General features: G+C 42.5%; 1 protein-coding gene across 1 annotated transcript in view; it reads left to right on the forward strand.

Annotated features, from left to right (window-relative positions):
- RASGRF2 (Ras protein specific guanine nucleotide releasing factor 2) overlaps positions 1-23,094 on the forward strand; it is a 121,624-nt gene that overhangs the window by 29,571 nt on the left and 68,959 nt on the right. Inside the window, exons 2-5 of the mRNA XM_058823889.1 lie at positions 7,793-7,899; positions 19,855-20,002; positions 21,510-21,599; positions 22,822-23,075. Of these exons, the coding sequence (XP_058679872.1) occupies positions 7,793-7,899; positions 19,855-20,002; positions 21,510-21,599; positions 22,822-23,075 (599 nt within the window). The remainder of the gene's footprint in view (positions 1-7,792; positions 7,900-19,854; positions 20,003-21,509; positions 21,600-22,821; positions 23,076-23,094) is intronic.

Here is a 23,094-nt window from a genome sequence, read left to right on the forward strand (position 1 = left end):
GCGGCTCTGAGCTCTGTGTCCTTTCCTTGGCGTTTGGGAGGATCAGAATGCTGGGAATGAGGTGGAGGGTGAGCACAGAGCTGGCTGTGTCCACCACCAGGTGTTTGGAGCAGTTCTGTCTGTCTCTGGGCTTGGGCAGGCTGGGTTTGGCCGCGCTTTGTAGGAGTCGCTCTCCACTTTTCAGGAATGCAGCCTGCAGAAGTGTCCTCAGGGCGCATCTCAGCATCAGTCACCTGGGGAAATGAGATGCAGAGATGTGTCAGTGGCAGCCCCAGGAGCCCTGGTGCACGTGGGAGGGAGGCAGCAGCCCTGGCAGGGCTGTGAGTGTTTACTAGAGACTGTGCTGTCGCTGCAAGGCAGCTCTCAGGTCCCTGGGAAACAAGTGGCTTGTGGTTTCTGGCAGCAAATTCCCACTGGGCTGTGTCAAATGTGCTTTGAGATGGAGGTACCCATGTTCAGTTTATTATGAGTGAATAATTTAGCTGCACTTACTTGTTGTACCCATTCCTGTAGGTTTTACTTGTTAAAATTTTCCTTTTATGTGGCAGAATTTTCCCATGCTGATAAACTGCTGCTGAAGTACAATGGTCTGCATTGAAAATAGAGCAGATGGGGCCATATTAGCCTGGTTCTCTCATCCATGAAAACAAGTGCTGTAACCATTGTAATTTGGTGTAATTTCAATGCAAGTCAACAGAGTTGCAGGAGAATTTAGGTCCTCAGTGACCTTTGTGTATTCCTTGACTTCTGTTTTGCGTGCAAGTTGGTATTTTCTAATTGACAGAGTAAGAGTTTATAACACAGGGTGCATTTATGTGTAATCTCCCTAACTGGAAAACTGTTGATTGCATAATTACATATAATTACCTCAGTTGTTCTTGGCCTGGCAATATTTGCAGGATGGCTCAGGAAGGCAATTCACTGTCAGCAGAATAGATTTTATGGAGAAGGTTGGCACTCGATTAATTCAATATTGGCTGAAGATAGGAGACATCAAGCCATCCCATCCCTCACCCAGTACAAGATATTTTGTATTTGTCCAGTTTGAAGCTAAACCTGGAGCAGATATCACAGGCCATCTCTGAATATTCTCAGTGTGGGAGATCCAAATCAGTATCTTCTAATGTGCTCTAGGCAGATAAAAGCCCTATTCTAATTTCCCTGTGGAATATTTTTCTCCCTAATTCTGTTCAGTATCTGATGTCTACCTATCAGGGATGATGAAGTAACATTAAAATGGTTAAAAACCCCCCCCCTCCTTAATCCCCAGGTGTCACCAGAAAGAAACACAGAACCTGAAATACTCCAGTGTGTCTCTACCAGGTTTGCAAATTACTTCTTTATTTTTTAAAAGAATCAAAATTGAACCCAAAACCAGCAAGAAAAACCCCAGGAAACTTGTTAGAGCCAGCACTTTATGAAGGCACCAGCACATCTCGTTTATAATCAGGTGCAGAGCAATCTGAAGGCTGTAGAAGACTCTCATGCCACCAAGGGAAGTTTTAATTAGCCCCTCTAGGACTATGAGAAAGGCTCCAACCAAAGGTCCTACTGCTCTAATTACCTGTGCCTCACAGTGGCTGTGAGGACATGCTGGGGAAGGCATCTATTTAATGCTTATTTTACTTTTCCCTTCCCTCTGCTCTGAATTGACTTTCCAGTTATTTTCAGCTTCAGGACTGTTTGCATTACTAATATATGAATTCTGTGTGTTTGCTAGCCCAGAAATCCTGCACAGTGAACCCTCTGCTCTGCCTGCACATCACTGCCACTGCATTTACCACTTCCTTTGTCACAGGGCAGCACCAGACTATCACCAGCTCTGTGAATTACCACTTTCTTCTGTTTGTTTTGAAGCTGTTTTCTCTGACCTTTGTTTAATAGATTTTTTTAACTTTTAATTGGAAAAGAAGTAGACCTGTGACACCCTATTCTTCCACTTGGCACACCTCCTGGTTTTGCAGACTCTTGTTGTATCCCCAGAGTTGTTCCTTCCATGGAATTACAGAACATTCTGGTTGGAAGGGGCTTTTTAAGGGTTTCCTAGCCCAACCCTCTCTGCAATGAGCTGTGACTTTATTAGGTGGGTCAGAGCCCTGTCCAGCCTGGCCTTGAATGTCTCACCACTCTCGTGGTAAGATACTCCTTCCTCATATCCAGTCTGAATTGGCCTCCTTCATCTCAAAACCATCATCTCATGTCCTTTCCCTGTGCTGAAGAGTCCCAGATTAAAGTTTTAGTTATCCAGCTGGGACATACCCAAAAGTGCCCACAGTACTCGGGATGTTTCATGGTGTAACCTCCTTGTTCACTTTGTTCTGTTCCTCTCCCAGCCATCCCTGCAGTCTGATTTGCTTCTTTTGGCATTGCTGAGCACTGGGATGGTGTTTCCATGGAACCTTTCCTGGCACCTTGCTCCTGAGTGGTGCTACCAAGCACAAAGTCCATCTTCCCACATGTGAAGCTTGGAGTGTTTTTCCTCACGTATGTCACTTTGCATTTGTGACAATTAATTTTGTCTGCCCTCTTGCTCTCCAGTAACTCAGGCCTGTTGAAGTTCTTAATAAGAAATTCTCATCGTTACTATCTCAAAAAATTTACAAACTTTGTCATCCTTTGTAATGGCTGTCCCAGTCCTCAACAGAATTCCCTGAGGAAGTCCTTTGATGACTGTTGCATTCTAAGAACTGACAGATGGCTCAATATTCCAACTGATTCCTAGCTTTTGAGCAGATTTTTTTTTGTTTTTCTTTTTTTTTCATTTTTCTTTTTTTTTTTTAATCTGTGGAGTGACCTTTTTCTTTTAAGTCCTACATGCTGTAGCATTTCCCTACATATCTGTCAAAATCACTGTGGAAAACATTTTTGTTGCAACCCAAACACCTGTTGACCCCTCTGAGAACTCCTCTGGGTTTAGAGCAGATGACATCCTTGTACAAAAACCATCTGACTCTTCCCAAGTACATCGTGTTAATTCTGATGTCCACTAATCCTGTTCTCATTATAGCTTCTACTAATTGGTGTGATACAAGCATGAAATGTGTTGGCTCAGTAGATCTCCCTGGAAACTTCAAAATGAATCCTCAGTCCTGTCATCATTCCGTTCTCATGCTAATTTAGCAGCAATGGGATGTGGATTTCCTGCCAGGAGTGGTGGCACAGCAAGTCCCAGCATGGGGGAATCTTCCCTGGCAGAGAGGAGCTCTCCTGCCCACCCTGCTGCTGGCACAGCCATGGAATTACAGGATGGTTTGGGTTGGGAGGGACCTTGAAGCCCATCCATCCCACCCCTCCACGGCAGGGACGCCTGTCCCAGGCTGTTCCAACCTGGCTCCGGGCGCTTCCAGGGATCCAGGGGCAGCCACGGATGCTCTGGGAGCTCCATCCCAGGGCCTCCTCACCCTCCCAGAGAGCAATTCCTTCCCAATACCCCGTCTCACCCTCCTGTGGTTGAAACCATCCCCCTTGTCCTGACACCACACATTGCTGTAAATGATCTCTCTATGTGAGGGGTTGCTGCCTTCTCCCCCAAACATTTCCCTCACCTCCACATATTCATCCTTGCCCACTTATTCCCTCCTAGAGGTGCTGCCTTCTTCCCAACATTTCCTCTTCTCTTCCTTCCCTTTCCCCATGGTGTGAGTAATACAGAGTACACATTTTGTTCTGTGTTTCAGAAGCTGGGCAAAATACTGTCGGTCGAACACATCTGAAAACTCCATGAGTTAATGTGTCCTTGGATAGCATAAGCTGCTTTGATTTAGACTGCAATTTGCTGCTTTTCCTTCTGGGATTACTGAGGAGTTTTCAGTTGCTGTAGTGATTGTTCTCTTTTGCTCAGCAATTTGCTTGCATTTCACGTTGCACACAGGCTTCCAGGTTCTGAAATGAAAATGTCTTTAGAAGTCAAGAACAATAAATATTTTTAACTTGTCATGTTAAATTTTAATTAATCACCTCTGCCACCTTTTCCAGCATCAAAGATTTGCAACACGCCCTTGCAAACATCAGGCAGTGAATGTAAGCCTTAAATACATGGCAAATGATTAAGCTTCCTCATGCCTCACATTGAAAACAGGCTTTTGTTATGGCTCTTAATGTTTTGGTAGCAATCTTGGTACACAAACAATTTTTCCACCATTGTTTTTCATCTCTGTTTCCCATTCTTATCAATATTGACGCCCGTAAATTTTCTTTTTAACTTACTCACAACATCCCAGCTTGAATAGTTAAACCAGGACTGCAATAAATCAGTGAAAAATCGGGAAATAGCACCTGGTCAGATCATGGCACAACTAAGTTTTAAAATTACGATTTCACAGTGCATTATAATAAATTAGTTTTATGTTTAGCGTGGAAATCTTTGGAAAGGGCAGTTGTCTGGGGCATTGCCACTTATTGACCTCAGTGGTCTGAAAAGCAGTATTTCTGTTACAGGGCATGTATCATTTGGGTTAATTTTTTTTTTTCCTATGGGGTTTTTTTGGGTTGGCTTTTGGATTTTTGTTTGTTGTGGAGTTGTTTTCTGTGTGTATTTTTTGTTTGCTTGTTTGTTTGTTTGCTGTGTTGTTGCACTTTTTTTTGGTGAGAGTTTGTCTGTTCCATTGATTTTTTTGTAATCAGAACAAGGTTTTTCTCCCTTCTGAAGGGGAAATGTTGGAGCTGCAGAGGCTTGGCTGCCTCGCTTTGAGTGCTGGCATCGCTTGGGCAGTTTTGCAAGGGCAGAGTGGTGCTGTGAGCTGCTGGGCAGCCCAGCCCTGGTGCGGGATTTCTGCACCCAGAGCCTGAGCCTGGCTCCAGCCTTGTCTCTGCAGCAGGCACCCATCAGCTCCTCCCTCACTGCTCCTTTCTCTGCAGGGAGAAACTCTGGTCAAGCCCAGGTAGGGGCCAAGGAGTGCTCCTGATGTCCCTCAGCTCCTTCCTTGGCTGTCAGTCATGCCTTCATACCCGTGCCAGGTACCTGAAGCTTCCCCTCCTCTTTTTTTCCCCTCCAACTTCACCTTCAAGAACTCTGCCAAAGGTGTTTTTGTGCAAATGAACACTGTGTCAGTGTCACTGAACACTGAAGAGACACCTTGAAATGAAATTACTTCATTTGTTTTATGTCAAAACACAGATTGTTCATATTACCCTCTATGATTCCAGTGGTTTTCAGAATAAACATAAACCACAAAATTGTCTAGCTGAAGTTGAAACACAAGTATGTTCCTGATATCCAGCAGACAGGATAATGATGGTGATGAGGGTAGTTGATGTAAATATGTGCTACAGTGCTTAAATATTTACTGTTTTCCCTTCAGGAGGAGGATGGTGTGTATGCAGAAGGATGTTTTTTACCTGTACTGTGCTGCAGTGATGTGCAAGCTGAACTGTTTGGCATTGTATGGCAGTGCTAAAATTATATTGTCTCTGTGTAATTATATATACAGGCCCACTCACATACATCACTTACTGGGGAATGTAATAGTGCATTACAGACACCATCTTATTTTCTTGTAGTACATTAGTTTTTTAAATGAGCAACATTTATTTTGAAAAGAGAACTTAAAGATGACTTTGAGATTCTTTTTAGAGTCATGTTATGGTATTTTTCTTGCACTTTTCTCGGTCTAGAATTGACTATTTCTGGATAAATGAAGTGAGACCCGGTCCTGATGCTTGAATGCAACGTGCCTGTTTGGAGGGCTGACAGATGTAGGTGATTTCAAAACAAATGCCTTCTGTTATTTAGCTTTAGTTGCCATTGGGTCCAGAGCTGGTGTGGTTGCCCTCTAAGTTAGTTTAAATGTATGCATTTTCTTGCTCTAACTGTGTGTTTCTGGCGTGCCTGTCACCATGGTAACTGCACACCTCTGAGTTTAAATTCTGTGACATGAGATCACTGCAAGTCTTGCTTTAAAGAGGTCTGAGTTGCTGCACTTTGAAAGTAGGGAGGACTCTGATATTGTCTCTCCCTTCAACTTGAGTCCCCACACAATGGGATTAAATCCAGTGCTTGTCTGCACTTGTGTCTTTATTCTAATTTTATATGTAACAGCTTTATGAAACGCAAATAACTTGTTACATAATATGCAGTGCTGAACAGTGTGATTTATCTTTAAATATGCTTTTTAAAATAGACTATTCCACTCTATAAACAGAGTACATTTGTGTGTAATCTTGCTGCACTTTTCACTGTGCTGTAGGTTATTTTCAACTGCACTGTATTATTGTAAAAGTTTTTATCTTTCACTGCTGTGGAGAATCCTATGGACCTGATTAATGGGTTTTTCCTTCCTATTCGTGGTATTCAGGTTTCAGTGATATGCTCTGTTGAAACCCCACAGCTTATAAGATTGTTCTTCTACTCATTTATTATTCCTCATTTGGGCTCTGGAGCTGTTTAATTTCTGAGACTTAACAGGTCTGAGCCTGAACTTCATTTAGTTAAATCCTGTTAAATGTGAATGCTGCTTCTGATTTGGCCTCATTTCTGTTGCGATTGTCTGTAATCCCGGTGCTCTTCTGCCTGAAGAGTGCTTTTTATATTCACAGTGATGTTTAACAAACTAATACAATGCACAAGTGAATAATTTCTCCTCCTGGAATGCCTTTTTTTGTGCTCATGTTACCCAAAAGGAAGCCAAATGTAGGAGTGCTCGAGTTTGGCTGTTGGAGCCCAGACAGGAATTTCTGTTCCTTGTGCACAGATGTGGAGGTGGACGAGGGCTGGGGGAGTTCTGGGCAGTGAGGACAGTGGAGGGATCCAGACAAGTTCAGCGAGAATTGCTCCTGAATGCCCTCAGACCCACACCCGGATGTTTTTATGACCCTCACTCGTCCTCCTGCCTGTGAAACACCTGGATTGCTAAAGGGTGTGTTTAGGGCACTTGTGGAAATTGAAGGTGTCTTTAGGTAGAATATTTTCTGACCTGTTTTCATCTGAGCTGGAAGAAGCCTGTTTGCTGCCTGGCTGTAAGTTGGTACACAAGCTGTGCAAAATAAGGTTGTAAATATCCATCCCTGTCATGTGGGAGTTAAGGTGGCTCTCCCCTCCCCACCAGCTGAATCTGCTCATGCTGCATTCTGACAGTGGCAAAAACCTCCCTGAAAGTTCTGTTGAACACACCAGGGCAATGGCCTTCATGCAAGAAATGCCACATTTTGGGTGAATTGCCTGTTCTTGTGGGAAAAAAAAAAAAAGGTAGTTGCCATATAGTTATGGATGAGACTTCTTGAGAGAGGGGAAAACATGTTTTGGGAGTATTATGGATGACAAGGGTCCCCGTTCTTCTGGGAAGGTGGGGAATAATCTGGAGCCAGTGCACAATCTGCATTTTTGGGAGGAGGTGGTGGTGGCTCCGGGCTTGGATCCCCAAGCTGGCTGAGGGAAGTCTGAGGTTAAAAAATGTGAGGGAGAACTGCAGACACCCCACTGTAGTTCTGTTATTGTACTTGGCTGTAGGAGCTCTTTAGGGAATTGTATTTTGTTGTCTTGGATGTGGAAGTTTAAGAACAATAACTTAGCAATAAGTACATGAAAGCTATTACCTTGATACACAGGGGAATATTTTCAGGGTAGTTTTAACTTCAATCCATGTTTCAAGACTAAAACTTAAAACACATCTTTGGGCTGGCAACACACTGGGCTGAGTATAGAAAGTCTTCTGGTGGTTTTTATTTGCTGGGTGGGATGTTTTTTGTGTTTTCTATTTTTTTTTTGTTTGGTTGGTTTTTGTTTATTTTTTCAATTTTACATATCTTTTTAATTTAAGAGTTTCTGAACCCTTTTTTCCTTTGTTCTAATTTGCAGCATTATTTTACTGTTCTCTTTGGCCATGAGGGGCAGAAGCCACTGGAGCTGCGTTGTGAGGATGAGGTTGATGGAGATGAGTGGGTAGAAGCTATTCACCAAGCAAGGTATGGAACTCGATTTGTGACCCGCTGATCCATTTTATTACAGATAAATGGATAATACTTTGAGAACCTAAACCCATCTTCCAAACAGAAAGAAATTATTACATGTATTATCTGGGTGTTGTTTCCAATTCATGAGTGCCTTATAGGAAAAAAACACCTTTAACATTCAATGCTTATTTCACTGCCTTTTATCTTTCATAAGCAATTGTGCTGCAGTTGAAATTAGTTCAGGAAGAATATATTATTTTATTAGAAAGAAGCTTTAGGATTAGTCTTCTGTTAGAGACAAGCGTGTCATGTGAATGAGGAAATTAATGATATGACAGATGAATAAATGAGTTTTTCCTTAAAAACTCTTACAGAAAAATAAGTATAAGAAAGAGGATGTCAAGCCATTAAGATGATGAAGCGTGACAAATAAATTTTTGACTTTGAAACCGAAATTCTGAATGACTGGAACCACAGTTTTGTGAAAACGGACCTTGAGCCATGCAGTAGTCTGTGCCTGAGGAGAGGCCAGGTGGCAAGTGGCCATGGTTTAGATGTAATCTAAATTAAAGTCATCTCAGTAAAGGCCTAAGGAATGCAGGAGGTGTGAGAAATGATGCTCAATCTTCAAAGTTTTTAGAAGTTTAGTAAGGGATAAAAGGGATAAAATCCAGTGCTGGGGTGCTTGGCTATTTGCTAAAAGCACACCATTAACCTAAACCATGTTCTCTATATACTGTTACATTGCAGGGGGTGCAGGTATATGCATAAGAGTTTGAGTTGAGTATGTATATATTCAAACATTCCTTTGGGTTTAGATGTTCTTTTGCTTGGTTTTAACCTTTGGCTTGTCTTCATGCCATCTTCTAAATTAAAGCAATATATTTTATTTCTTCTTGTGGTTCCATCCTGTTGTTTTTACACTCCCTGGTAACGAGGAGCCAGTAAATTGGGTTCTAGTTTTTGTCACTCTTATTTTACCACTCAGTCCACAAATGCAAGGAACCACATAATTATCTTATCCATTCTCTGAGTTAGTTACATAAAGGCATTTTAACATCAGATAATTTCTATTTTAATATTATGCTATGGCCTAAGATATATTTATCAAATATTTCAATACCTATATTTACAATTTATATTATACTTATATTTATATTTTATAATTCTATTTATATTTATATTTTCAATTTTTACTTCAATATTTACCAAGTATTTCTATAAGCTATATGGTGCATATCTAAACGGACTGATTATACTATACCAAAAAGCAGCTAAAAGGAATCACAAATTTCACTATATCAGGATCTCTGTGATGAATAATAACTTGCAAAACAAAAGCTAATACATAAATGTGAAAGGCAATAACGGTATTTGTAATTTATAACAGGAGGCAAAGCTGCTGCTGAAATGCACTTTCTGCAGCCTCCTCCCATCCACACTCACCTCAGCTAATCTGCAGTGCCATGGTAACGCACAAGGAGCCAGGCAGCTCCCGAATTGCTTAGCACACGAGCCATGTAAACACAAGTGATTCTGCTTCAGAACTAAAATTGAACATGAGCAGCTCGTAGTTTTTAATTTAGAGCTTGTGAAGTGAGGCCCTGGGGCTGCAGGCCTTGTGCTGCCTGGGCAGCCTGCTCTGGGAGCTGTGTCCTCCTCTGGTGATGCCTGGAGCAGAGGCTAGACAGTGTTAAAGGAATAAAGTAGGGATTTATTAAAAGGCCTCAAAGGATGGGCAGCATGAAACTGTGGCCAAGGCTCCACCTAAGATGGACCCAAGATGGACTCTGAGTCACGAGTTTTCACACTTTGATGAGTTTTGGTCCATTTCCATATTGGGGTTAATTGCCCAATTCTGGCACCAGGTAATGCAGTCCCACCCTCCCGTTTGCTCCCCTCCATTCCCTGCTGTTTGCACTTTTTGGGGCTGGAGCTGCAGTGGTGTCCTTGGTTCTGGAAAAGGATTGTTCTGTGTGACTGGGCTGTGAGGAGAACTGCTGATACTTAATATGGAGTTCAGAGTCATTTACCAATGCAGTACAGAATCTGGAAAATATGAAAGCTCAAACTTAGGGTATTGCTGGTGCCACTGAGTGGGGCTCTGTCCTCTCCCAGGCCAGCCCTGTGGGTGGGCAGTGGAGAGCAGCTCTGGGTGACAAATCATCCCGTGCCCTCGGGTCCCTGGGGCTCAGGGCTGGGCCAGTGTCCCCTGTGTGACGCCACAGCCCCGTGCTGCTGCAGGGCTTGTCCTGGTCTGGGACAGCTTTTGCTGTGCAGTGTCCTGGAGTGGCTGCCTAGAACAGGAGCTGGATAACATTAAAAGAATAAAGTGGGTATTTTTTAAAGGCCTTCAATAGGTACATCTTGGGCAGTCAGAGGCCTCCCAGAGGCTGCACCCTAGATGGATAATGGTTGTGAGTTTTTCACACAATTTAAAGTTTGGACCATTTGCATTTCAGGGGTTAATCCTCCAATTACAGCTTCAGGTAATGAAGTCCTTTAGCCCCAGTTTGCTCCCCCTCAATTCACTTTTGTTTATACTTTCGGGGCCTGAGGCTGTAGGGTGTCCTTGAGTTTCAGGCCCAGAGGAATGGCACTGTGTGACCAAATGTGAAGACAGGAACTAACACTCTAGATGGAGCTTAGAGTTATACCCTAAAGCAGCACAGGATTTTAAAAATATAACAGCTAAGTCAAGGTATCCAGCTGACAGTGAGTGAGGAAGGGAACAGGGCTTTTTGCCTCGTGCTCGTGGACATTCAGGGACTGCAGCATCCTGGGCTTCCCTCTCTGCAGCACCAGTTTGGTTTTGCCACAACCTTTCCCTGCCAGGGGGGACACACAGGGGAGATTTGGGTTGTGCTTCCAGGGAACAGGGACAGGAGCAGAGGGAACGGCCTCAGGCTGGGCCAGGGCAGCTCAGGGTGGGCACCGCAGGAATTTCCCCATGGAAAGGGGGCTCAGGAGCTGCCTTGGCACTGCCCAGGGGGGTTTGGAGTGCCCAGCCCTGCAGGTGGCACCTGGAGGTGGCACTCGGAGCTCTGGGCTGGGGACAAGGTGGGGACTGGGCACAGCTGGGACTCCATGGGCTGGGAGGGATTTTCCAGCCTCAGTGATTCTTGTCCATTGCCTGGTGTAAAAGGCACGTGAGCAAGAAGAGCTTCTTCATAACATGAGGTAAAATTTTTGTCCTTGTAGTTCAGTTTGTAAGTGTGTCACACATGAATTTTCAAGGTAGAAACTGACATGAAATGAAGGCAATGGTAAGCAATGCACAGGTGAAAATAGTGAAAACTTGCAGAGAAGTTGGTTGTGACATTGAGGGTCAGGGTGGCTGACTTTTGACTCCACCAGGGAGTTGTCATTGCAGGTTTTACAGGACAGCTGAGTAACTAAGATCAGTATTTTTAACTCCACCCCTTTTGCTATTTGCCTGTTTCCACCTTATTTGGGCCTACCTCCTGATGATATTGAACTATGGGCATCTCCATGAGGGACAGTCTCAAGGTCCTTTGCCATTTGGGGGATTTTCTTCATCACCCTTTCTGCACAGGTATCTAAAATTTCTTGGGGAAGTTTCCCAGGGATACAGACATGGCTTTCTTGTGTTTTCTTGGACAAAATTCCAACAAGCGACCAAAAAAATTGTAGAATTTAGTTGGTAAGCATGGAGTGTCATTCCCTATTGTGGGTTACCTCCTTGCTCTGATGATTTTCTCCTTCACTGGAAGCTGCTTTTGTTTGCTTTGCATTGTGTCGAGCAGAACAGCCTGGAGTTTCTAATTAGTTACTAAACCATTGGGTCTTTTGCTGAAGATAGATAAAAAGAGGCAAAAATAATAGTTTTTGAGTATTGTGTAAGACTTTTCTTGCCAACTTAATTGAACAAAAGAGCACAGATTGTCTTTAGGGATTGAATTTTGCCTTCATCATGATCTAGGTCTTTTCCCTGAAGTTTATCTGTATTTTTGACAAATGGGAGAAGTTTTGGCAACTTCTGAAGTGCCACTGTTGATTGGAGCCTAACCTAAGGGTTTTTTTAGGAATTGATGAATGGCATTTTATGTAGCACTTTTAAGATGCTTTTTTGTACTGTCTAGGTGTCTTAGTTACAAATTGTTGGAGGAATTGAGAAGACTGCCACTACTCTTATATTGAAAAGAGACCTGGGAACATCTTGTTCTGTGTGAATATGCTGGCATTTGAGAAAGGGAGGTATTAAATTGCTTTCCAGAGGGTCATAATATCCTCATGAGAAGCTGTGGTAATCCCTGTGTTAGGTGAGACAATGCAATTGAGGTAGTTGAGGCTTTTTGTTTTCTTAGATTGACATATAGAAAATCTAATTTTGTACTGCTTTTTGTTATTTTTTTTTCCCCAACACATATTTGTAGCCATCAACATTTTTTCCACGTCTAATTTACTTTGTCAGTTACAAACAGATTGTTGAAAAAAGGATGCTGCAATCTCACTGCACCCCATGGACCACTCTGGGTAAATAAGAATTTTATTTGGGTGCCAGTACCTAATGAAAGGATCTTTTCTACTGTGATGTTGTCCATTGTTCCTGTCCACAGAGCCCTCTCCTCACATGGGGGATTGTTTGGCTTTTGAGCAGGAATTGGGATATATAATCCAGTATATTTTACTGGAACCTCATTATCAGTTCCATATCCTGTACTTACATTTTTCCCCCTTCCATTTTATTTGGCTTTTCAATATTTTGGTTTCTCTTTAATATCCAGGGTGGCAGAGCATGGTTTGCTCCTTCAGAGCTACAATTTTGGGCAAGAGGATTTGTTCCTGGCAAGTCCTACTTCCTCTGTCAGTGACTGCATCAGGAAGTCCTGTTTTTGGCTGTCTTCCAGAACTTGTTCTCTTATGAAAAAATCTCTTTCACCCTCAATACACTGAGGTGCACTTATCACTCTCTCTTAGAAAATCTTCTGCGTTTTAGGGCTTTTTTGCATTTAGCTCAAAAACTCTTATGCTTTTTTTTTCATATGAATGCAGGATTAATAAAATTTATTGGACTTCTCTGCTTTAGCTTATTCCAAAGTCTTAAATTCCCACGTGTGGGAATAAAACACCTCCTTTCATGCAGGCACAAGTGTGAATTTAATTGGGAAACTGATTTGAAAAGGAAATATGCTTTTTAAATTTATTGCCAGCTTAGTTGTAATCAATCTCATTCCTCCAGGTCTGCTCACTGCACAGGTGATGTTGGAAAAGATTAGGGAGGAAAATGGGAATAATTCTTTCACGTGGGTCATTGTTTAAGGTGTATGAGGAACTACTGCCCTCTAACTGGCAATTTAAAATTAAAAACAAACAGAAGCAGCAAAGCTTTCTCTCAGATTTGCAGGCACACTTCTGCTGTGTATTTTACACAGTATTTTGCAGGTGGTTGTAAGCTCACTGTGGCATCTCAGAGCTGCGCTGTGCTGATGCCTTGCTGTCAGTAAAACTGTATTAGCTGAGGCCTGGTGCTTTAATAACCAGGATTTTGTGGTTTCTGGTGGGCTGGGAGTGAGGCAGAGAGGTGCATCCAGTGCAGACACCCAGTGTGAGCCCCCCAAAAATCATTGAGCTGTGCAAGCTGTCCAGGGGCTGCTCCTGGACCTCCATCCCTGTGATGATGCCTTGGAGTGGCTGCCTAGAACAGAGGCTGGATAACATTAAAAGAATGAGGTGGGTATTTATTAAAGGCCTTCAATAGGTACATTTTGGACAGTCAGAGGCCTCCCAGAGGCTGCACCCTAGATGGATAATGGTCACGAGTTTTTCACACAATTATTTTTCACACAATTAAGTTTGGTCCATTTGCATATCAGGGGTTAATCCACCAATTCCAGGTTCAGCTAATGAAGTCATTTACCCCCAGTTTGCTCCCTCCCAATTCACTTTTGTTTATACTTTTTATACTGTTTATACTTTCAGGGCCTGAGGCTGTAGGGTGCCCTTGAGTTTCAGGCCCAGAGGGATTGTGTTGTCTGACCAAAATGTGAAGACAGTAGCTAACACTATATATGTAGTTCAGAGTTATACCTTAATGCAGCACAGTATTTGAAAAATATAAAATCTGAAATTCCAGAGGCATTGCCCTGCAAGTGCTCATGCTGCTCTGGTCTCCAGCCGGGCACACCGGGGCCTGCAGAGCCATGCCTCAGCCAGCCACCCAGGCCTGTGTTGTTCCCAGAAGCTGCTTTTGTTTGCTTTGCTTTTGTGTCAAGGAGAGCGCCCTGGAGTTTGTAATTAGTTACTAAACCATTTGTTTAGTAATTAGTTGGGTTTAGTTTAGTTTAAACTGTTTCCAGCAGCCTAATCACCAATCCCTGCTGGTGCAGGCCAGCCTCGGTGTGTCCCCAGTGCTCAGCTCTCCTGGCTCGGCCATGGCTGGTGGTCACACACCTGGGCCAGGCTCACACCTCCAGCTCTCCTCTGTGCCCCTGGCACTGCAGGGACCTGTGGGCTTGTGGTGCCAGCTCCAGAAAGTGGCACTGAGAGCTGTAGGGATGCACACATGCAGTCCCCCTTACCAAGGAGAGGAGAGAGAGGTGGGTTTGGTGAGAAGGCAGGATAGGTAGTGGTGGGGATGTGCAGGTCTTGGCCAGACAAGTGTGTTGATCACTATGCTTACCTGAGAGCCTTTATCCCCTTTTATCCCCTTATCTCTGTGTTTTCCAAAGCTTGCTGCTCCTCAAACTTATTCCATGCCTCCCTTTCCCTGCCTTTTGTTCCTGCACTTCCATAACAGGCCTTGTATAACCCCAAAATGTTGTCCCCTCTAGCCCATAAGAAGTTTCACACCCCTGTGGTTGGTGGCTGCTCTCAGCCTGGGGGGAGATGAGGAGAGGCTTTCCACACACTCTGGGCACACCTCATGGCAGCTTTTCATGAGCTTCCCTCTGAAAGGGGGCTCCTGCAAAAGAGGGAGAATGATGTTTTACATGGGCAGATAACAAGATGAAGAGGAATGGTTTTAAACTAAAAAAAAGGACTTAAAATTGATATTGGGAAGGAATTGTTCCCTGGGAGGGTGGGCAGGCCCTGGCACAGGGTGCCCAGAACATCTGGGGCTGCCCCTGCATCCCTGGCAGTGCCCAAGGCCAGGCTGAACACTGGGACAGTGGAGGGTGTCCCTGCCATGGCAGGGGTGGCACTGGCTGATCTTTAATGTCCCTTCAACCCAACCCATGCCACAATTCTGTAGTTCATGGCTGCTCATGCTCTGAGTCCTGTCTGTTTTGCACAATGGGGTAGGGTGCCATTCTCCTCCAGCTTGTTTGTGGATGATTTCCTAAAGAGTTCAGATCTGACCATTCCTAAATGGTCAGATTTTCCTGGCTGGAGTGCCAGGACAATGGGAGCAGCTGTTTTTGGTGTGAGGTGTGAGTCTGGTGGGTGACACACTGGCTGGTGAGGGCTGTTTCCAGCACAGTCTCCATCCCACAGAACAGGGTGGCCTTCTCTCCCCTCACGCCTTGCTCCTGAGTGAGCCATTCCCCATGGACATGGTTTGGGTGCTTTGGTTGTTGGGCCCACTTTTCCAAAGGCTCTGTCTCCCAGCTGGCATTTCCCCCGCTCAGTTAAAAGGATCGTGTAGTAAAAACCATTTGGGGTGTGAAGTCATCAAAATGCCCTATGGCTCTGTCTGGCACAGGGATCCCTCAGAACCCTGGATCACACCCCAAGGCACCTTGCTTGGAGCCACAGGGGTGGATTGGTTATGTTCTAGTGCAGCTTTTACTGTTCCCATCCCCGCTGTGGCTGTGACTGTGCCATTCAGGCTTTAAAACCTGTCTGGAGGCTCTTTCTCCTCTGTTGAGGAGTCCTGCAGCAGCTCAAGGTGGGTGTGGGGACAATGCAGGCAATTTCTTCTGCCTTGCAGACAGCCAGAGCCCGGTTTTCATAAGGAGTGAGTTAGGCTGTGCATTTTGCTTCTCAAGAGGGTGGTTTGATGTGGCCAGACCAAGTGCTTGCTTCTCCCAGCACCCTGAGCAGCTTTAGGACAATTAGCATGGACTGCTCCAATGAACCATAACTCTGGTCTCATTCTGGGACAAAACTCAAAAGTATTTGCTGGTAGCACTACTGGAACTTGTATCCTGGCTTGCTGCTAGAGGCTAAAATTTCTCAAGTTTTCCTAGGTTTTCTTCGTATGTCAGACTAAACGGTGCAAGCATGTTTTTTCCTTGTTTTATTAATTTCTTCCTCTCTCCATGTGGTGGGTGATGGTCAGTCAGGGGTTCTTGAAATACCTGGTTTGAGTCCCGTTCCTACAGGTCATGGTAGTAGACAGGTTCAGCCTCAGCTTTCAGGATGTTTTAGACATTACAGAATTGCTTCCCTCAGAAAAATATTAATAAAAAGTCATATAAGCTGTGGTTTGCAGTAGTTGTTTGTTTCTATAAAACGATACCCTAGACAAAAAAACAGACCTAGACTGGTTGCTTAGAGGTTGTTTTATATGTTTTTCTGTATTGCTTTGACATCTGAATGTTTTGGTACAATTTTCTCCTACAAGGATTTTTTATACATGTGTGTTCATGCCAGTATTGATGCCCTGCCCTCTTGTAATGCTCCTGGGATTACTCTGGATGTTCAGATTAACACATTTGGACATGGTGATCTCTACTCAAGCATGGAGAGAGATGGATGGAAAGCGCTGTTGGAAGAATGTGAGGTTTATTCCAAAAGCCTCTGATTTTTCCTTTCCCAGCAGTAGTTTGGAGAAGGAAAATGGATTTAGCCTATTACAAGTTAGTGTAGGTGTACAGAGTCTTTTCAAATTAACTCTTCTTCGTAGTGCTAATTATGGGAGTGAAGGAGATGTTGTTTGGTTTCCAGGCTGAGTCTGACATTTTAGACAGCAAAAAGCCCCTCCACTGAATTGCTCTAAGAGCATCTCAAAAGAACAAAATCCTCAGTCTTCCAGAGCAAAGTTTCTTGTTCCCCAGTAAAGCAAAGCTGTCCAGTTTAATGCATTTAAAGAATCCAAGAAATACACATAATTTCTTCCCCTAAAGGAAGAAATAAAAAAGTGAAAGAGAAGCACTGTATGTAACAATATATTGGATCCTACATCAGCAGTTCATCCTTGTGAGTCTGTGTCCTACTAATTTCCTCAGTTTAAATAAAACCAAAGTGAAACCCCTCAAATTCTCTATTGAAAACAATTGGTCGCAAAAGTTCTAGAACATTTTGAAAATTATAAATAGAAAAAGAGAGTGTTTTACCTGTTTGGATTTGGTTTTAGCTGGGAAAGACTATTTATATTAAATTTAAATCAAAGCATTTTATTACATATGTTACATATATTTTTACCTTAATATTGTAAAACTGTTAGTGCTAACTCAGACACGATTAGTGCTTTTGATTCAGACAATTTTTAGAATCTACAAATGCCTTTTTAGGGTGAAAAGAGGTGAAGTACTCTGGTTTCTGAAGAAAAACCCCAGAATTCTTGCAAAACAAACAAACAAACAAACAAAATTGAAGAACTAATCTCATTCTTTACTGATGTTTCTTGTACAGCTGAATGATAAGTGCATTGCTTCATGATAGGTTTATTTATGTGTGGTTTTTACTTCTTGGAAGAGGTGTCCTGACCTTCCTTTTTCCAGTGTATTGTTTACTTCTGCAGCAGTCAAAATATAACAGCAAATGTAATAGAATTAAATTCCCTTCTTATTCTTTTTATAGTCTGTACAAGGAAAAAAACCTTTTACTTTATGATAGCTGTGGGAACTTATTCTAATTATTTTAAATCCAAGCTTGTTTTCCAGGTTAGGTGTTGAATGCAAGAACTGTGGTTAATATTGGCCCCCTCCAGTGTGGAGATGCACTAACACTGATTGAAATACAAGTAAATATTTACAGAAAAACCACATTGTAGAGGATGCACATTACTGCAATTTTAGGAACCTCATGGTATTTAATAGCAAATATTCATTGTTTTATGAGCGCTGTAACAAGCAGGAAGATATTTAAAGGGAAGAGATTTGCAGTCAGAAAGTTCCTGCTGTTAAATGCTGTGTTCAAACTCAGCGATAGAAAAAGATGTGGTATCAAACAGCGATGGATCCCTTGTCAATGATTTAGGGCCTGAATTCTGCTGTGTTTTGTTTGGTCTTTATCTTGTAAATTTCCATAATTCTCAGAGGAACAACCTTCCTAAAACTCAGGGTAAGAGGCAGCAAAGTGTCTGGATTTTGCTGCTTCAGGGTCAGTCTGGTGAAGATGCTGTGTAGGGAAAATCTGTTTTCTCCTCTGCCTGAAGCTGGGAAGCATTTCTGACATGGGGCTTTGATTGTGGCATCTGATTGCACTAGGGATATTGTCCCTTTGCAGGGAAAAGCTGCCCAAGAGCTAAAGGAAAGACTGACACTGTGGTTCTTGATACTGATTGGATTAAAGGCATTTATTTCAGTAATTTTAAAAAGGCCTAAAATATAAAACATGTGTTAGCGCATTAAAATGACAGTTTTGATGGGAATTCTTCCATAAATTGATCTGGCAGATGGAGAGAAATAGTTCTGATGAAGTGCTACATGCTCCCCCAAGTTCTCCCGAAAGATGGGAAAAAATCAGGACCTTAAAATACATAAAACAAATTGAATTTACTGAGTTCTTCGGCCAAGCATGAGAATTAGAAGCTCATAAAAAGTGCAGTTATCTTGCTCTCAGTAGCTGAATATTGTGAAACTGGGTACTGTTGCTGCAGTCTAAAAAAGGATGTTAAACTGTCTCAGTTTGGATGATTTGGTGATTAGGATCTGGGTGGTTTATGATCAAGCTGCACATTATAACTGAAGCTAAACAAGCATGGTTCTGCAGTCTTATTGCCACTGGGGCTATGTTATCTGTCCATGTCCCATGAGGGGATTGTCATGCCTGAAGACCTCTAGAACAGAGACTAGGCAGAATAAAGACATAAAGTAGGTGTTTATTAAAAATATATTAGGCTGGAAAACGATTATTTTGTCTAAGTAAACTTATATCAAGTTCAGAGTTATATATTGATGTGGTACAGAATCTGGAAAATATGAAAGCTAAATCCTAAGGCATCATTCCCCCCTTTTAGATGCTTGATAAAGCCTCTTCCTTGTTAAGTCTCTATTCTAAGTACCTACTAATAATAGGTATTTAATAATAGGTAAATATCTAACAACAGTAAATATCTAACAATAGTAAATATCTACCAATAGTAAATATCTAACTATATAGTTAGATATTTACTATTGGTAGATATTATCTAACTAGTAGTTAGATATCTAACAGTTGTAAATATCTAACAACAGTAAACATATAAAAATAATAAATATCTAACAATAGTAATGTTTTGCACAGTTGGCTATCACGCCAAGAATAATAATTATTATTATGTGTGGCATTCACATTCTCTGAAAAATCCCTTTGCCCAGGATTTTTCTCCTGGGAAGCTGAGAAGCCTCAGAGAAAAGGAAAACAATTCTTATCTCATTTGCTTCTCCTGAGTTGTGCTCACATGTAGAATGTGTTTGGAGATTGTTTACCCACAGGTGATTGTTCCATTGGATCCTGCTGTGAGTTGTTTTCACTCTTTGGCCAGTCAGGGCCAAGCTGTGTTGGGACTCTAGAGAGAGTAATGAGTTTTCATTATTACCTTTTTAGAATTCTGTCTGCATCCTTTCTGTATTCTTTAACATAGTTTAGTGTAGTATTGTTTAATATATTATACCATCGTAAAATAATAAATTAACCTTTTGGGAATGTGGAGTCAGATTCATCTTTCCTTCCTTCATTGGGGCACCCCACAAATACAGTAGTTATGAACAGTTCTTTAGGCACATATTTAAAACATGTTTTCACCTGAACCAGTCTCTGTTTTCACAATTGCTTCAGGAGCAGAAGCCTTCTTAAACTAGAACCACTGAAACCCATCATGTGGCTGTTTTCAGTGACCTGTTCTTTCCCTGGCAGCTACTCGGACATCCTGATCGAGCGGGAGGTGCTGATGCAGAAGTACATCCACCTGGTGCAGATCGTGGAGACCGAGAAGGTGGCGGCCAACCAGCTCCGGCACCAGCTGGAGGACCAGGACACGGAGATCGAGAGGCTCAAGTCAGAGGTGAGTGGCAGAGCCACCAGGCTCTCACTGACTGGAGCCTTCTGCTGGGTGCAGGGCTGTGGGGATGCCTGGGGAGGCTCCTAGAGCAGAGCTAGACAGAGTTAAAGGAACAAAGTGGTGGTTTATTGAAAGTCCTTCAAAGGACACACCTTGGGAAGTACAAGATCCTGACCATGGCTCCACCCAAGGTGTATAGCAGAATCAGGAGCCCTTGATACAGGGAATGATTGGCATCTCACTCCATTGATTCAGAATGCTGAACAATTGCTTTATTAAAATTATATTATATTCTATTAATTATATTGTATTATACTATATTTAAGACATACTACTCTAAATAATACTAAAAGAATGCTAAAAAATATTACAGGAATACCCATTACTGTGTGAGACAGTGAGGACCCAGCTTTGACCCCATAGGCCAATTAATATAAACAACCATCACCAGAATCCAATTGAGAACTCTCTTCAATCTTCCTAACATATTCCACATGTGCAAAAGCATCAGGAGCAGAGAATAGAGATAAGAATTGTTTTCTCTTTCTCTGAGGTTCCTTGCTGCAGTTTCCAGGAAATATCCTTGGGAAGTTGTGCCTGCCTGCCCTCTATGAAGAGAGCTGTGGCTACAGAGGTGCACCCAAGATGAACCCCTAGTCGTGAATTCTCACACTTTTAATAAGTTTTGGTCTGTTTCCATGTGGGGGCTCATTGTCCAATTCCAGCTCCAGGTTGTGCAGTCCCACCCTCCCAGGTTGCTCCCCTCCATTCCCTGCTGTTTGCACTTTTTGGGGCTGCAGCTGCAGTGGTGTCCTTGGTTCTGGAAAAGGATTGTTCTGTGTGACTGGGCTGTGAGGAGAACAGCTGACAACACTTTATACAGAGTTCAGTTATATCCTAATGTAGTGCAGAATCTGGAAAATATGAAAGCTCACACTTAAGGCATCAGTGATGTTCAGAATTTCTGTAGTATTCTGTGAAAATGACAGAACCCAGTGAGGCCAATATATAACAGTCCCCTAGTGACTCCGTAGAATAATGATTTTCTTTGAAATATTGAGGTCTGTTGGGCTGATTGGGTTACTTTTCCTGACATCCTGTCATGCTTTCATCCCCCTAAGATGACACACAGCTTTGCAGAGTGGGTGCCACTGATTTCACTGTTTCCTCCCTGCCTTCAGGTTTGAGTTTGGCTGTGATGGTGTTAAGGGCTGTGCAGGACTGCTCTGATTCCCTGGATGTTGTTAAAGACCTTGTGGCAGTCCCAGGCTGATAAAGCCCAAAAGGCACAGTTAGTTTTGGGGGCAGAACCTGCTGGTTCTGGGTCCCCCTTCCAGCTGGACCGGGATCTGTACTGGCCTGAAGTGCCCAGTCCCTGTCCCCAAATGTGTGATGGTCATTCTGTGCCCGTTCCACAGGCTGGGGGAAGGGAAATTGTTGTTCTGGTAGTTCTCCAACCAAGGGTTTCCTTAACTTGAGGAAGCACTTAATGAGTGTTTGGTTTTGTCAGATTGTAGCACTGAATAAAACAAAGGAAAAAATGCGACCTTATCAAGGCAACCAGGAAGATGAAGATCCAGATATTAAAAAAATTAAGAAGGTAAACATGAAGTCTTTTGTGCTTAAAGGGAGGAGGGTGGGGTGAGGGGTGTCCTTCTGTGTTTTGGTCTAGGTTTTATTTTTGTTGTTGTTGTTTGTTTGTTTGGCTTTTTTTTTTTTTTTTTTAAGTACAGTCGAATAGCAAGTTTTTCTTTGCCCTGCCCCTACTTAAATCTCTTCAATTACATGTATTTTTGTGCCACACTTTATCTTGTGATGTATTTGCATGAAATCCTTTATGGGACATGTCTGGTTTCTGTCTTTTTTTGGGGTGTGCAGTCTGAGCCAGGGTCAGCCCTGAGCTGGTAACGTAGTGTGAGTTTTCCTTTTCGTGTAGATTAACCATTGTTGCAGAAGCTGGGAATGCCCCTTTTAGTAGCAAGAGAGCTTTGAATCTGTATGTAATTCAGTGTATTCTGTGTCTTGGTCATTTTGACAGCTGGGCCCTTTTTATTTTAAGTTATTTTTTCAGAGTAAACTGATACCAGCGAAATTTTGCACTTCTCATTCAAGATGAATCAAGATCAGGGCACAGACATAATGAAATTTCCTGTGACCAGATGTAGACCTCTTCTGTAATCTTTAATCCACTTGTAACTTCAAAAGATATTATGCTTAGTTAGATTTTTCCATGACATAGAGGTGCTTTTTAAGAATGCCAAACATCTGTCTTTTTGAATACCACGTTTGTTGCCTTGGTGTCTGATACCAAGCAATGTATTGATACCTAGCTTTAAATACCCATACCAATTGTTATCCATTCAAAATGGAAAGCAAAGTGACCTTAAAAAATAAAGAATTCTGCCAATAATGATATTGAGTCTGTGCTGGACTGTGTTACCTGGAGGTATTGCAGGACACCTTTGGGGTATAAGAGAAATGTTCTAGGGGGAGGAAGAAGGAACTGCACTGCTGCTGATGGGAAGGGGACAACACTCCAGCTTGCAGTGAAAGATTCCCTTCTGTGTATGCCATGTTTTACAGTCTGTTTCCTGGCAACAATTATGACCCTTAACAAACAGAAATATATTTAATTACAGTAAAATATATTTTACAAACAGTAAAATATATTTAATTACAGAACAATTATATATCAATAAAGGAACATTTTTATTTCTGCACAAAGACTTTTAATTTTGAGAGTTGTTTCTACAGTGAAGAGCTTATGATAAGTCACGTAATATGTTTTTTTAACTTTCTTTTCCTGCGTGATCCATTTTTAGGTTCAGAGCTTTATGCGGGGCTGGCTGTGCAGAAGAAAATGGAAAACCATTGTCCAAGACTATATTTGTTCTCCTCATGCAGAGAGCATGAGGAAGAGGAACCAGATAGTTTTCAACATGGTGGAGGCTGAGTCTGAGTACGTGCACCAGCTTTATGTCCTGGTGAACTGCTTCCTGCGGCCCCTGAGGATGGCAGCGAGCTCCAAGAAGCCGCCCATCAGCCACGACGATGTCAGCAGCATTTTCCTCAACAGGTAGAGGGGACCTTTTTGG

Source organism: Ammospiza caudacuta, chromosome Z (genome assembly GCF_027887145.1).
Source record: "Ammospiza caudacuta isolate bAmmCau1 chromosome Z, bAmmCau1.pri, whole genome shotgun sequence".
Classification (NCBI taxonomy): Eukaryota; Metazoa; Chordata; class Aves; order Passeriformes; family Passerellidae; genus Ammospiza; species Ammospiza caudacuta.